Below are 16,496 nucleotides of genomic sequence, written 5' to 3' on the forward strand. Positions count from 1 at the left end.
CCCAACTGGGCCTACATCACCTTTCTAAAATCCTGCTTTCTCTTTATTTCTGCAATATTTGCACTTGTACTCTTTAATGCATTTGCAGATTTCTGGTTTTCCATTTCGTTTCTGGCCTTGAAACACCAGATGGTCCTCAGTGGTCAAAGAGAGCAGCTGACAGAGATGTGGTCCTGAGAGATGCTGGGGTTTGAAATGGTAGGACTGTCAAGGTGGACAGCTCAGTAGTGACTGCTTTTGTGTCATCGTGACTTCTGTTCTCCTCAAGGACTCAGTGGCCACCACTTTCACAGAATACCCTGCGTTTGTTTGCATGTCTGTCCTCCCTGCTAAGCCAGGGGCTCCTGGGGCTCAGGCAGGGAGTCTGGGCCTCCTCAGATGCTGTCAGAATGTCTATGGTAAATAAATGAGTGAACAATCCTGGTGGAACTACCCTTTTTATGTCTTTTGGCCAGCATTTCTCCAGGAGTCTTTCAAGATATCTGTACATCTCTCCAGATCACTGCTTAGGCCTTTCTGAAAGCAACACTGTTCATTTGGAAAGAGCCAGTAATTTGGCTTTAATTTGGGGTATTCTCACTGTCATCTGGTCAGCTTTTCCAGGATGGAATCTTCTCTTCATGCAGATGTCAGGGGTGAAAGGACTAAGGAAAGGGAAGAGGGGGAAGTGATAACTCATCCTCTCCATCCTTTAGATCTTCATTTCAGCTGAGGAAATTGTTACTGAGTGCCCAGATAGAGCTTCCCCAGTGACAGAAAACAGGCCAACGACTCACCAAGAAAACCCCACTTTCTGGGCGGAGACTAGGCACTGGCTGCTTGTCATCAAGTGCAGCTCCAGTGCCTTGTCCTTGCCTCCCAGCTCATCTCCTGCTTCCTGGCAGAGCTATGCTGCTCCAGCTCCCTGCCTCTGTTTACAGAACCTTCCTCCTTCTCTCCATCCCATCCTGCTCCATAAATACTACAGTCTTCAGGGTTCAGCGGAAGCATCACCTTCCCTACAGAGCATTGCTGACACACCTCTTCCCTCCTGCAGAACTACTCCTTCCCCCCCACCTGCATCCCACATATGGATGCATATCCCTGCCACCTGCCACAGCCCTGTGTCCACATGCCTGCCTACTCCCATCATCTGGAAGGGGAGATAGGACAGGACCACAGCATCAGAGGGGGGAGTCCTTTATATCCTCTTTATTTCTTGGCCCAATATTAAGAGCAGAGGTAGTCACTGAAATGTCTGTTAAAGGAATAAATGAATGATAGGTATTTCTGCACTGCTTTTCTGCCCTGCAAGTATGGCCTAAAAGTCCTTTGAGCTGTTTGCTTCACCTCTACCACCAGCAGTACAGCATTTGCCCCAGGAGAGGTTCAATTGAAAATAAAATGAGTGATTGGCTTTCCCTCTGGATGCTTTGGCATCTTGAGGCTATCTCCCACCTCACAACAGGACGATCCATCTCTTGTCCTGGCGTTAAAGAGCTGACATCTTAACAGCTGAGGACTCTACTCTGTGGAGCCCCAGAGCTTAGGCTAGGTAATTATAGACCATAGTTGTGGAGAATTTGCTAGAACACAGTCTGCAGAGGACAGGCAGCTTAAGAAAACCTCCTGTAATTAACCAGACCAGGGACTGGTTAATAACTGCATCATCTTTGGACATTTTAGATGCCTCCTTCTCACTACCCTGTGTGTCACCTGAGGAATTTCCAAGCGTACATTCGCTTCCTGTCCTTAGTCTCATTTGCTTAAAATTGAATATCCAGCCAGTGATCCAGCAGGCATGGGACCTCAGCCAGAGAAATACATGGTAATCACTTAATGTTTGTATCATTTTATTGGTTAGACTTGGCCTCCAGTACATTCTTTGAAGGTAGGATGCGTTCTCTAATTTCTGGTTTTCTCTCCACTTTTGAGAATATAGCAGAGCAGACGCTGGAGAAGAGGGACAAAGGGCCATTAAAGCAGACATTGGAGAGGATTCGATACTAAGAACTTTGTTTAGGCGACTGGTGTCTGCTCTGAAGAGGTTTGTCCACCTCGACGTTGTCGGGAGTGGTAGGCCTCCACCAGACAGGGTCCCCTCTCACATGGAGACAGCTTTCAGCTTCCAAAGAGCTTTGCTGGAGCTCAGGTTAGATCTTTACAGGCAAAGACCCTGTTCTCTGATTCAAAATGTAGATTGAACATTGCACACATAGAGTGTGCGATCAGAAAAGGGCTTACCACTGACCACGAGACACTAACGAAAGAGATCAGTGGTTGATCTGCCTTTCACAGGCTGGGAAACACGGTAAAGCCAGAGACGACACTGATACCATTTATTCAGCAAAGATTTACTGGGCGCCTACTGTTGGCAAGATCCACTGCCAGGCACTTGGATCCCAAGCTGATTAAGTTGAGATCCTGTCCAAGAGTTCCAGGGGGAGGGGAGATACACACGTAAACAGATCATTACAAAACCTAATACAAGCCATCAGGGTAGAACAGTACTGCGAATAGAGTCTGAGAAAGCTTCAGCAAGTTGCACTGTTTTCGAAGTTAGCACTGAAGGTGAGAAAGAATGCGGGAGAACTCTCTAGATGGAGGTCATCAGCTGTACATGCAAATAGAAGGAAAAGTGAATGAGCTTCATGCGCATGCAGAATGCTAAAGCAGAGAGAGCATTGAGGGCACGTGGCCCCGATGAAGGCAATGTGCGTCTCTCTTCTCCAGGCTCCCTGGCTGGCACCCAGCACTGCTCACTTAGCCTCACTGTGGGGTCTGACCTACCTCTTCCACATCACGGCCTGCTGGCTGGATAACCTGCCTTCTCACATCACCTGGAGAGATGAGCTGATGTTTGCAGTGTTGGAGAGAATCAATTTTTAGAAGATTTGCAACAGAAAATGGTCAGATAAGGAAATAGGAACTTTGGAACACTTTTGAAGGTTTTTTTTTTTTCTTTTCTTTTCTTTTTTTTACATGGCCCTCAAGTCAAACAATTAAAGAAAAAAACAGCTGTCCTAGCTTCCCTGGGACCAGACCCTTAAAATCTTTTTGACACAGAAAATTACTTGGAGAAAGATAGATGTAAAATATCTGAGGAAGCTCTTCAAATTTGAAAAACTAGGAAAATTCAAAGGCACTGAAATCTCATGGGACTTCATTAAATTAATTTTGAGTAGTCCAAACAAAGCTAACTCAGCCAGTACCCCCCAGCTCTCTTGAGTGCCAAATAAAAAATTCTGTGTGTGATTTTTTTTTTTTAAGGCATAAGGGGTTGGGGAGCACCTGAGTGGCTCAGGGTTGAGCATCTGCCTTCGGCTCAGGTCATGATCCTGGGATTCTGGCATTGAGTCTTGCATTGGGTTCCCCACAGGGAGCCTGCTTCTCCCTCTACCTATCTCTGTGTCTCTCATGAATAAATAAGGTCTTAAATAAAATAAAATCTTTTAGGGATCCCTGGGTGGCGCAGCGGTTTAGCGCCTGCCTTTGGCCCAGGGCGCGATCCTGGAGACCTGGGATCGAATCCCACGTCGGGCTCCTTGCATGGGGCCTGCTCCTCCCTCTGCCTGTGTCTCTGCCTCTCTCTCTCTCTCTCTCTCTCTCTCTCTCTCTCTGTGTGACTATCATAAATAAATAAAAAATTTAAAAAAAATAAAATAAAATAAAATCTTTTAAAAAAAATAAAGGCATGCAGGGCTGTTTTGTTGCATCCAGGGGCTGTGGGGCTTGAGGCAGGAGTCCTTTATGTCTGCTCTTACCCCTGCACCCATCATCTTGGCTTTTCTGTGGAGGGGCCAATTTCTGCATGTGAATGATTAAGAAGCTCATTGGTCCTCACCTCCCTGCCCAGGATCAGATCTGTGGGTTCATGGAAAACAATTCCAGGCCCAACAGGATTAGGTTGGGACCGTACAACATCTAAAGTGAGTAAAACTGCATGTCACCACCTCATCGTTCAATCCATTTGGCACTTTGTTTCCTGTGTGTAATTCGGACTTTCTGAAAAGAATTATTGTTTTATGATTTCACATACTGCTCACTGAAGCCCCATTGTATATTAATGTGCCCCCACCCCCACTCAGCACGACTAACTTCATGGAACATCCTACCTTTCCATGCAGAGGTGCTCTGCTGAAGTTTCTACCTCAGCCTCCCCACGGGGACCACCTGCAAGGCCTCAGAAACAGATTCAGGGGCACCTGGGTAGCTCAGCGGTTGAGCATCTGCCTTCGGCTCGAGTCGTGATCCCGGGGGTCCTAGGATTGAGTCTTTTTTTTTTTTATCTTTATTTATTTTTTCTTTTTTTAATTTTTATTTATTTATGATAGTCACAGAGAGAGAGAGAGGCAGAGACACAGGCAGAGGGAGAAACAGGCTCCATGCACTGGGAGCCCGACGTGGGATTTGATCCAGGGTCTCCCGGATCGCGCCCTGGACCAAAGGCAGGCGCCAAACCGCTGCGCCACCCAGGGATCCCCCTAAGATTGAGTCTTATGTCAGGTTCCCTGCGAGGAGCCTGCTTCTCCCTCTGCCTGTGTCTCTGCCTCTCTCTGTGTGTCTCTCATGAATAAATAAATAAATTCTATTAAAAAAAAAAAAAGAAAGAAAAACAGATTCATCAATCACCAGTGTTACTCTTCCTTTGCCCAGGACGGAGCTCCCCTCATGTCACCACACTTGCTCAGAGAACAGATCCTTACTGCAGGTGGTTTGGGGCCTTCCATCAGACTTCACCGTGCACTCTTGCTTTTGGGACCATCCCTACAGAGTGCTTAAGCATCCCTGTGGCTCGCCTAAAGATGCCCTTCATCTTCAGGATTTCAGGAGCATCCAGAAATGTTTGGGTAGCAACTTGGTAGGGTTTCCTGCGTCCCGCTGAGTCCCACCCATCCTCTTCCTGCTCGCTTGCTTTGGCCACTCAGCAGCGGGTATTTACAGGGCCCGCGTGCCATGTCGGGCTTGGTCTGGGGCTTCCTGCTCTCTTGCAGCCAGGCCTGCCTGGGCCACCTCCAGAGGCGGGAACACACCCGATGGGTGTTCCTCTCACCCTTATCTTCAAACATATCATTGAATAAGGGACTTTTGAACTGTTTCAAGAGCAGCCACGGTCAGATTGTTTGGATGTTAGAATATCTCTGAAGTTTCAGTGGCCTGTGGATTAAATCAGGAAAAATACTTGAAATCTAGACTAGAGAAATACAGATGGTGTGGTTTCTGGTCATCAATCCCAGCTACCTCTCTGAAAATACCTGTTTCCATTTTTACGTTCCCATTCAGGTCATCTCAGGCAGGTGATTTTATAAGACAGTTAGTACCCAGAGTCTTTGTCAATGAGAAAAAATTTTCAAACCACACACCTGTGTGATCCCCTTCACTTTATTCATTCAGGGCTTTAAGTTTGATACTCAGCTTTTGCTATATTTAAACTCTTGGCCTAAGGAGGAAAAGAACAGCTGAGCTTCCAAGGATTCCTTTGAAAACATGGTGGGAATTTAAAAGAAAACTTGAAAAACCCAGGACTTTCCTGTGCTGTTGGTGGCTCCTCTTGCAAGGAAGTTTTCTTACCATAGAAGTGTTTTGTTCAGTTGTATTGGGCTTTCTCCTCTCGCGCCTGCCCTACCCCTGCCCCTGCCCCTACCCCTCCACCCTGCCTCATTCCTGCTCCCACCCCTGCCACCTGTTCACGAGCCCTCAGACACTCACTGTGTCCTTCCCTTGCTGTGTTCCAGTCTCCGTCTCCTGGCAGCTCCTCCCCCCTGGGTGCAGAGTCTTCAAGCACACCCCTCCACCCCAGTGACCCCGCGGAGGCCTCCTCAAATAAAGAGGTAGGGTGCCGTTTTGTTTCAGAAGCCACCTGCTTATGTTGTTTTTTTTGTTCTCCTGGCGGCAGCTTGCTTCCACTTCCCACTCAAATCCCCCATACTCCCCACCACCACCACCACCTGGGGAGAGAAATTCTAATTTTTCCTCTCGAGCATGGAGTTCAATGACTGAAGCCACGCTGTTCCGTCTGACGGCCACTGGCCACAGGTGTCTACTTTGATTAATACGTATAATGGAAATTCACACGAGCCACAGTCCAGGTGCTCAGTAGCCACATGTTACTAGTGGCTGTTGTATTGGACAGGGGAGATGACAAGAGCATTTCCAGTCTTTCCAGAAAATTCTGACAGTGCTGGAAATTGAATATTAACAACTCTGTGTGGCAACATCCTTTCTCATGGCATTACAAGCCTCTGACATGAAGTTGCCGTGTGTTTTGGGAAACGGGCTGGTGTCTTAAATATCCATTCATTTCAGGCCCAAGTGAAATATCTTTCATGACACCAGGGCAACCACTTGTCCTGGTTTACTGGGGGTGGTTCCAGTTCACTCCTGTTGTGCAAACAGTACACTTAGAGAACATCCCTTCTAGAGCAGTGCTGTCCCAGAGAACTTAGCTGCAGTGATGAAAATGTTCTGCTTCTGTGCTGTCCTATATGGTGGTCACCAGCCACACGTGCCTCACAATCTGGAAATGTGGCTAGTGGGCTTAAGGAACTGAATTTTGCATTTTACTCCATTTTAATAAATAGTCATGTACGGCTAAGGACTACTAAACAGTGCAGCCCTGAAGTGTCCCTCTTGGACAATAAGTCATATGGTCACTCTACTAATGGAGGCCAGACTGAACCCCAGCAGAGAACACTTAAGTGAGAAAACGCTGCTTGCTCCTGCTGAGGTTTCTGGGGCTGTAAGAGGACAGGTGTTCTTCCCACAGGGGAGCCATTGCCTTCTCCCACACTGTTGTCCTTTTACACCCAGCCGAATGCCACCCACCACGTATTTATGAACCAGTGTCAGGCATATTGTGGCATGTGCCATAGTCTACATGTGGGTTCAGCTACATCTAAATATAAAGCTGCCTAATAAATGCTGAGGGTGTGCGTGAAAGAGGTAAACTTTGTACCAACAACGATTGTCTCATTTCTTTTGGTAATAGTATTGCATCAAATGCAGCAGAAGAAAGCAATCTGCATTTTACCCTAAGTGGCAGATGACTTCTGAAGGGAGAGTCTTCATTAAAACATACCCTTAAAGTATCATTGAATACATGTACATTTGCCATTGAGTATTCATGCAGGGGGAAGTATATTTTTTAATAATCTGTTTATATTAAACCAAACAAACGTACAGAGTCCTTCCCTGAAGTGACACCAACATTGGAATTTAAATTTGACAGATACTTTGTCCTCCTCTGGTCTTGTCCTCAGACCCTAGGTCATGGGAACAGGAGTAACAAGGTCGCTGTCTCGGCTGACCCCAGATCCCACAGCTTTGCCTCATACTTTATCCAGAGCACAGGGATCGGTGAGAACCAAAAAGAGCAGAATCAAGGCCACAGTGATAATAACAGCAGTGAGGGTTACCATTTCTTGAGCATTTACAGTGTTTAGGCAGTGGTCCAAGCAAATCACAGGTAGTATCTCATTTAATCCTTTAAATACTTCTCTGTAAGATAGGAATCACTGTGTTCCTTTTTTGTTGAGGAAGCAGAGAGGTTCAGTAACTTACATAAGGTCCACGGCCCATAAGTGGGAAGGCCAGGATTTGAAACCAGAGCTCCTGAGTGAAACAGGCTTTTCATACTAGGATCTGTTCCCCTCGGGATATAAAGTGCCTGCAGGCCACACCCTGTATAGACAAGCTAACTTGTCTTTATTCCAATTGTCAGACCTCCACGCTTGCACATGCTTTAGTGTGACCTCCTAGAAAATCTCAAAGATTTTGGCCTTTCATCCATCTTCTTGACTGTGGCTTTATTAATTCTTGAATGTTGAGAATCAACTGATGTTCATCTCTGTCCACATGTGAAAAAAACAAAGGGCTAATCAGACATCTGAATATTCAGCATTTGATTATTCATCAGACATAATAAGCAAGGCAAATTTGTTGGTTTCTCAGTTCCTACCGGACTTGGCACATGTTTCTGCATATCCTTAGAAATAATGATGAAAATCCTCTTTGTGTGCAATAATTAGAGATTCTTTCATTTCTCAAACTCTTTTTTAAAAAAAACTTACTACCCCAGAGACTAAAGAAAGCCAGTCATGAGCTTATCAATAGAGAATAAGTAAATGTACCAAATGCCCTCCGTTGTGGCTCTAAATAAAAACAGCAGCTTTTAGAACTATAGACTAAAGTAATATTTTGTAGCTTCTGCTAAAATCTGGGGACTGTCTTTGAGACCAGCATTCAGAAAAGTATCCTAATAGCCCAAGAAAATCTGAACTGGCTTCTTGGGTGTACCTGGAGGCTGACCCATCTTGATGAAACACAGTACAACCTTAACTTCCCCAGGCCCTTTGATGCAAAAGGAAGATCGGTGGTTGAGGAATCATCATTTTAAAGCCTCCGATCTTGATGAAGAAACTTAGCTTCCATTCACACACCATGAAGTTACGGATTTTGTTTGGTTTGGTGTTTAACCAGAATTAGGCAGACCTGGCCATCAGCACTCACCTGGGCCTGTCTTCCGTCTTGGAAAATAAGACGAATGTAAAGCACCTATGGAAGTTAGAGTTCTGTTTCCTCCCGGGCATGCAACTTAGCCTTGAGTTATTGTGCATTTTTCCATAAACGCATTAGCAGCCAATGACCTTTCATTCCCAGTGGACTTGTGTCTTTCATTTCCTTAAAGGTAATCCATTCTGAAATAAGAAACCCGCCATCCTTGGTGTAAGAAACCATTGCATACCAGCGAGCACATTCTGGCAGCTTTACGGACAGTTGCCTAGCATGGTATATTGTGTGATTAGTGTTGAATTCTTGTCATTGTCCTAAATTGAATTATATTCTTAAATGGGGGTGTCTTTGCTTCCAGTTTTATATATATATATATATATATATATATATATATATATATATATATATATAATGGTTAACACTATTTTTAGAATATTACGCAAGGATTAAGTGATTGGTTCTCCCTTTGCTATCCCATCTTCCAAGTGAAGAGCATTGTACAAAATATCGCGAGATGGAACTGTTCCTGTGATGTTCCAACCCTCTCTTAGGCCCTAATTCTCCCAGCCGCCAGGTGCCCCAGAGTTTACCATCAACCCAGGTCAACCTATTGAGTAGCTGTGCTGTATTAGATACCCTTTTCCTAAAAGATGTATACTTAAATGATAACATAACCTACTAGATTCTTAGCAATGAAAATCTGTAAGCTTTCTGAGGATAACCCTTGGCCACGCAGACCCTTCCTTTTTGCTCATTTGAAGGACTCTTGTCTTTGGCATTAGCTCTCCACCCTCCTGCAGTGTTCACACCACCTTGCTCCGGACATACCCACTACAAATTCTATGACTGGCTAAAGTAGGAATGAATTCCCTACTCTGACACCTCTCAGAGTTATGTCTAGGCCATTCACTTATGGAAGGAACCAAATGGTAAGTATTGTTCCCCTAAGAGCTAGCATTTAAACCACCATCCAGTCATGTTCTAGAAGGTCTCTAGCCGATCATGCCCACTTCCAACAGTGCTGTTGGAAGACTGACCCTTGCCATGAGGTGTTACTTAGTACAAGAAATTCCACGGTTTTCAGTTCACTCCTTTGTTTATTGTATTCTTTGTTATTTTAAGATAGCACATTAACAATTACTTACATAAGGGAGTTTTTAAACCAGTAAGAGGTGAGTGAACGGAGGAGAAGAAATCTCTGGCAAACATTTTTATAGCACAAAGCAAAGACCTCGAGGGAAATAAAATTCTCCAAGGGAATTCTTGATTTCAACATATAATCACATTGTTGATGCTTTTACTAATCCAGCAGTGTTTCACTCAGAAACCCAGATTCTTAAGAATACAAATTGAGCCCTTTGTATTATTGCTTTGTATTGATTATGGATTTTGTTTGTGGGATATTTTTTAAGCTGATGGACATCTCTCTGGTGGTGGAATGTAAGGTTTTCAGATTATCTAAAATATGAATAAATGTTCTGGGCTTTGGGTAACCTTTATTAAGAAATGTGTATGTTTATTCACACTTTTCTTCCTGTATCCAGAAATGGTTGACACCTGGTTCATATCTGTTACTGATGATCTATTTACTTTTCGTGTTTCATGGATAAAGTTGTGTTAATGCATTTTTTATCACGCTTTGCCCTTTTTGAAACCTCTCTGTCTTGATTACAGTCAAGAAAAAGCTTGGCTTCATTCCCCACCTACGTTGAAGGTAAGAGCTGAAAAGGAAGTAATTGAGTATTGAGTCATGCATGAATCTCCTAGCATTTGGGGTATTTGAAGCCCTGGGGCTCTACGACCCTAGTGGGGAAGAAAGGCCACATAGTCACTCAATCACAGTCTTGACAGTCTTAGAATCTTAGACTAAAAGAGCAATAGCTGTGAACCTGTCAAAGATCCTCCTGCCACCTTTGCTGATGCTGCCCATGAGGACCTGAGCATGCAAGGAGGCTGAGGGCTATTCCCAGCTTAAAGACGGTCATATTATATCTGAACCCAGACTCCTTATCTCCAGTCCATGACACCTCTTACACCCACAAAGGACCATTCAAGTGGGAATGAACTTTAAGGAAGATGTTTTGGTCCTCTTAATTTGGGGGCAGGGAGAGACTTTCCCAGTAATTCCCATCTCTTGCTTAGATGAGTTAAGCATAATAACATTTATCAAGCTTTTACTCTGTGCCAGATACACACTTTCCATTTAATAACTAACTGAATCCTCACATCTGCCTTGTGAAATGGGCTTACTACCCCCATGTTACACAGGAGAGAACTGAGGCATTCTTCCTCAAGGCAAGACGAGTAACTTTCCTGAGATGACACAGTTGGCAAGTTTCAGAGCCAAACTGTGAGCTGGCAGTTTGATTCCACAGCTCTCTGGTAAATGGTATCCTGTGCAAGGCAGCCACATACAGTTGTGCAGGTTTTTCACTGTTCAAGGGTACCCAGTCAGGAGGTCTAGCAGGGCCAGAACTTGGCACAAGTGAGACACCCTAACTTGAGATCAGGCCACACAAATGGAGTGACTATTTTTCACCCACACAAAGGCACTCTTTAGCTAGAGGTGCCAGTGATCCTCTACCAGGGTGGATGGTAGATACTTTTTCAGGTAGGTTAGACTGTCATTCCCTTGAAAGAGGATTTTCTGGGAACACGAGAATACCCAGACACCACTTTGAGGCTCTGTCTGGCCCTTAGGTCCTGTGAATGAACAGTTGGTGTGTCCCTACCACCTAAGAATGGATCCATAGACCTTCCTGACACCACAGTCCTGAAGTTCATGCCAAGCTCATAGGTTTCATTCAGTTAACTCAGGCTTCTTTCTTGAGTGAACTGTAAATTATTTGTGCCATTTTTGCAAGGTTCCAAAATTCCACAAGTACTCCTGGCAGAGTTTTCGGGAGTTTGGAAACTCCATTCTTCATAATCTTTCCACCAGGCCCAGCATTCATGTGTGACGATGTCACATGTGTGCTTGTTCACCCACAGAGCAACACAGAGGCCTCACTAAAAGGAGAAACACGTTCTAAAAGGCCAAAATGAAACCTGTAGTTTTTTGACTTAGAACTTTTCAAAAATACACTAAAATCAAATTATGAATTTAGGATTTTTTCCTCCAGATATGATCTAGCAGCAGTGACGTTTGATGATAATCAATTTCCCTGGAGGATAAATGGTGTAAGATTGCATCTCAAATGTATAATTTATTTGGGTCCAATATTTCTGTCTCTTGATTGGTTGACATTTTTTTTTTAATTTTTATTTATTTGTGATAGTCACAGAGAGAGAGAGAGAATGACGCAGAGACACAGGCAGAGGGAGAAGCAGGCTCTATGCACCGGGAGCCTGACGTGGAACTCGATCCCGGGTCTCCAGGATCGCGCCCTGGGCCAAAGGCAGGCGCCAAACCGCTGCGCCACCCAGGGATCCCTGGTTGACATTTATATAGTCCTTTAAATATTATTTGGATTTATTTTAAACCTATCTGCATATCCACACTTATTATGGTTGAAGAGAGACCCTTTTCAAGGAATAGAGCTAGCTCAGAAATGAATATATGATATTGGAAGTCCTGTAGAGAAGTATATAGTTCATTCTTATTTTTCTTTTAATATTCATTATTTTTACAAAAAAAAAATGGAAGGTTTTTAAAAGTTACTACCCAGATGAGATCTTTTTCCTCAGTGCCTGGTTGGGCAAAAGCAATTATGTTTAAGTAACACTGTAAACCCATCACAGGCGTTTATGATAGGAAACTGATAATCTTTATTTTTTACAAAGTATAATGCGGGTACAAACTTGTCCATGTTAGTTGGAGTAGCGCTTCCTTGCCCTACAACTAAAACTGTATATTGGAAATACCCTGAATCCTTCTCACATCTAGGAAAGTTCCAGGCAGGAAGCGTGTGACTGTTGAGAAGGTGAATTACTGACCCATAGTGGAGGCAGATTGGCTGTGTACCCCTCATTGTCCAGAAGCCCTTCTCAGAAAGATCTAGAATAAGGCAAATAAGAAGTTTCCTTATTTATTTACTACACAGATGCTTTGTGAAGAACTTTCCTAAAACACTGTTAATTTCTTTGTTTCGACCACCCCCTTGGCTTTAGAGAAATGATCAGATTATTTTAAGATGGTACCCTGATAAGAAGCTTATCACGGGAAGCAGCTGGTTAAGCTTAAGATGAGCCCGATGTTGGTGGATAAAAATAAAAATCATTCTAGATTAGCTTTCCAAAAGGAAAAAGCAAATTGTTTCCATTTCCAGCTATCTAATTTAAGAGCCTGAGGTTTGAACAGTAGGTTAAAACGTATATTTTAATCTCCCAAAATACGGCATTTGAGCCAAAGAAAATACATATGTTTTCATTGCAGAATGAGAAGCCTTTCTTAGTGCCTTTGTTATGAAGTTATATATTAATCCCAGACATGTTTTAATTTCAGGTAGGGTTTACAGATGATTATGGTTAGAATCCACTGCCCCCACCTTAAATATTTTAAAGCTAAGGTTTGATTTCAAAGGCCGGTCAGTGAGAACAGAAAATTCAGACTTTCCTTGGAATTGATCTGTATGTGGATGCCAGCCGGGGACACAAGAGCCTGTAAGTCAGCGAGGTTGGCAGCCAGAGACTCCGGCTTTGGTGTAATGTCATCTGATGCACAGAATTGGGGTCAAAGGTCGTTACGGGAATCTGGACATTCTGAAGCAAATACCCATTTTTCTGAATTATAGTTTGTTTTCCCGAATTACGGATAAAATGTGGATGGTGGCAGGTGAAAGAAATGTTATACAATGAGGATTCCTGATAAAGCAGCCTCCCTGGTCACCTAGCCATTTGTCTGGCCACACATTAATTTGATACCCACCAGGCAACAGACACTGATTAGACACGAGCGCCCGAGACGAACATGACGTGGACTTTGCCCCAAAGAGCTCACAGTCTAACAGGAGAAACAACATCCTTTGTCACTCATTTTATGTTTCATATTTAAATAAACATATCATTTCTCACAGTCAGTGGCCTGGGTGAAGTGAATTAAGAAGAAAATGTTTCTTCCCTTTGAAAGCAAGGGGTGAGTGAGGCAGACACAGAAGGAGAGAAGCCTGAGCCTGGCAGGGTCTCGGGCACCGGGCCACCTATGCTGGTGCCGAACAGCGGGGAGGGCGCAGCGCGTCAGGGCCGTGTTAGGCACACACCCCAGGGTGGCTTCACTCACCGCTGTGGCTCTGTGTGTTACAGTTCCCGGACCCTGTGACCCCGAGGACTTGATCGATGGGATCATTTTTGCTGCCAATTACCTTGGCTCCACCCAGCTGCTGTCAGACAAAACTCCCTCCAAAAACGTGCGCATGATGCAGGCCCAGGAAGCCGTGAGCAGGATCAAGGTGAGGGGGTGCAAGGGATGGATGCCGGGGCCTGAGCCATTCACAGTGGTCTCCCCACACCTCATGCATCTAGTGCCAAGTTTAGGGGAGTGTGGGACTGGCATGATGCACCTGTCAACAGTTCCAAACAGAAAAAAAGTGTGCAGAGTCCTTATGTATCAAACTGCATATTTGGGGTATTCTTAATAGCCAGTCTTAAGAAATAGCACATGTGAACATAAACTTTGGAAAGCTGATATGATGAGGAAGGATGTCATTCTGAGCATCACATCTCTAGTGGGAGAGCTTTACCCCTGTATTTCCACGGATATGGTGATGAGTGACGTGAACATTCTAGGTACCGCATGATGCCATCTCAGTCTCGTACTTTTGAACTAGTTGATCCTGCACAAGCTAGATCAAACTGGTTTGTTCCAGGCACAAGGAACTATTGGATCAAATCTAACCAGAATGAGTCAGTATAAGGCTAATGCACCTTAAACTGGTCTGAGCCGGTTGTAACTGTTTGGAATCTGTTTTATCAAGATTTAAAAGGAACAAGCCTGTTTGATCCGAGAAGAACTACTTTTGCCTGGTGTAAACCATTCACAATTAGTTTGAGCCAGCCAGAAATGGTTTGACCCTAGTGAAATGCAGAGCTCTAGAATATCCACCACGATGCCAGTACCACCTGGAATCAGGGACAGACACAGGGCTACAGGGACACATCACCTGCCATTCAAGTGCCACCAGCACCCAGAAGCACTGGGTAGCCCTACTAGGGCCACAAGGCCAGTCCACCCGAGCCCCAGGCGTAGCAGCACCACTGAAACCCAGAACCAGGTATTTCAAGCAACAGGTGGAACAGGTCAAGACTCACCAGATGTGGATATATCCAGCTTCAGCTGGTCATAATCGCATTCCTTCTCAAGGACCCATTCCTTTTCCATATCGTCTTACGTGCACTTATTCCCCAGGTACTCCCTGGTGTTGTATGGCAGTGTGGAAGGAGGAAGAGGCACAAGTTCAAGATGGTCACTTAGGGTCCTTAATCTGGGAAAAAGTATTTCTGGAGCACATACACGTGCAAGGCTGTTCAGGGTCTTGGGATGAAAAGAAAATAGCCAGTTATAAGGTGAGATCCTTACCCTCGAGCTGCACAGCACCAGGGAGAGACGGATCAAGCCAGTGAATGTGCAGGGTGCAACTGGGCAGGAAGAACAGGTGTGAGGTGGAAGGTGCCCAGTAGTGTGGGGCACCCCAGGGCTGATGGGAACAGGGAGTGAGGATGCACAGAGGTGGAGTTTCTGGCCTCCTGCCCCAGCTGACTCCCCTATGTTATTCACCCACTGGAGATTTAAGCAAGATGGCCTAACCGTAATGACCAAGTCCATGCTGTCCAGTGCTGGCGCAGGTCCCCGGGTCTCCGGCCATTGCTTCTGCATCAAACTTCCATCCATGGCTTTGAGGGTCACCAGTTGCTGGCTGCTCTTACCCCCTCTCCCAGCTTGGAAGAGGCACTTCTCTCCTGAGCTCAGAACTTGTTCTTCCCTTAGCCGTCGTAGCACAGCAAGCCCACACTGCAGTATTTGATGCGGTGACTCTTGCTGGCATATCAGGACTTAGGAGGTATAAACTAGAGAGCAGTTCACCACTGCATCTAGGGTGGCTACTATCACGACAGTGACAGGCCAGACCAATGGCATGATTGCTGACAGGGGCCTGCCCGTGTCTTCTGTGTATCTAGGATCCACTCTACCACTTCATTCAGGTCACACGAACCCCCTCTGTGCCTCACAGGCCCTGCTGCCACAAGGCCCACTGCTGTGGTGGTCATGTCTTCTCCCAGAATTAGCCTATGTCCATTAGATCGCCAGTGGGAAGATGCACTTCTCTCGCAGGAAGTCCCACCCCTACCCACAGAGACCCGTGGCACCCAGCAGGATGATTCCATGGCAGTGTATCAAACTGACCTGAGTACCTTCTGGGTCTTTCAGACTCTCTAAGGTTACTGATGGAATATCAGGTTCTCGTCAAGCTGCCCATCCAATGTTGACCTAATTCCTTCTGACTATCTCCCCTTATTGTAAAGAGGTGGCATGAAAACCTCTGGATCTCCCCAGCATCTTCCTGAATTTAGGGTGTCCTAGGTGCTGCGTTCAAAACAACACGCAGATCTGTAGGTGAGAAGAAGGTGCTTTTCAGGCAAATAACTTTTGAAAACAAAGTCTTTAGGGACATAAATTTGACTCCTTCTGTCCCACAGTTACCAAACATAGCATGTTATGATTTTGTTAAGTTAATATTTGTTCAACAGAGCCCTGGGGTGCCAGATGGTTGAGCAAAAGAGCACGAGAGAAATTGAAAGAGGGAAGTTTATTACTCACAGGTTCTCAAGGAAGGAGCCAGCACGCCTTGGGGGCGGGGGCCATAGGGTGGGGGTCAAGGCCAAGCAAATGCAGGCAGCAGGACATGGGGCGATGCCTTTATTTGGGTCTGAGAGTGGAATACTTTGGGGTTCCTGGGTTTGAAATGGCCGATTCATACCAAAAAGAGCAAGTTTTGGTAAGCTTCATGGGGGTCTTATCTAAGGGGGGCACCCAAGGGGAAGGCACTGGACAAAGATTATTTGTTGCACGG

The 16,496-nt window shown here is 45.1% G+C and overlaps 1 protein-coding gene across 8 annotated transcripts in view; it reads left to right on the top strand.

Annotated features, from left to right (window-relative positions):
• APBA1 (amyloid beta precursor protein binding family A member 1) overlaps positions 1 to 16,496 on the top strand; it is a 197,490-nt gene that overhangs the window by 152,303 nt on the left and 28,691 nt on the right. For all 8 annotated transcript variants that reach the window (XM_049092181.1, XM_049092160.1, XM_049092163.1 and 5 more), the window contains exons 3-5: positions 5,715 to 5,810; positions 10,165 to 10,204; positions 13,732 to 13,877. In XM_049092181.1, coding sequence (XP_048948138.1) covers positions 5,715 to 5,810; positions 10,165 to 10,204; positions 13,732 to 13,877 — 282 coding nt within the window. The remainder of the gene's footprint in view (positions 1 to 5,714; positions 5,811 to 10,164; positions 10,205 to 13,731; positions 13,878 to 16,496) is intronic.

The sequence above is a fragment of the Canis lupus genome, chromosome 1 (assembly GCF_003254725.2).
Source record: "Canis lupus dingo isolate Sandy chromosome 1, ASM325472v2, whole genome shotgun sequence".
Taxonomy (NCBI): domain Eukaryota; kingdom Metazoa; phylum Chordata; class Mammalia; order Carnivora; family Canidae; genus Canis; species Canis lupus.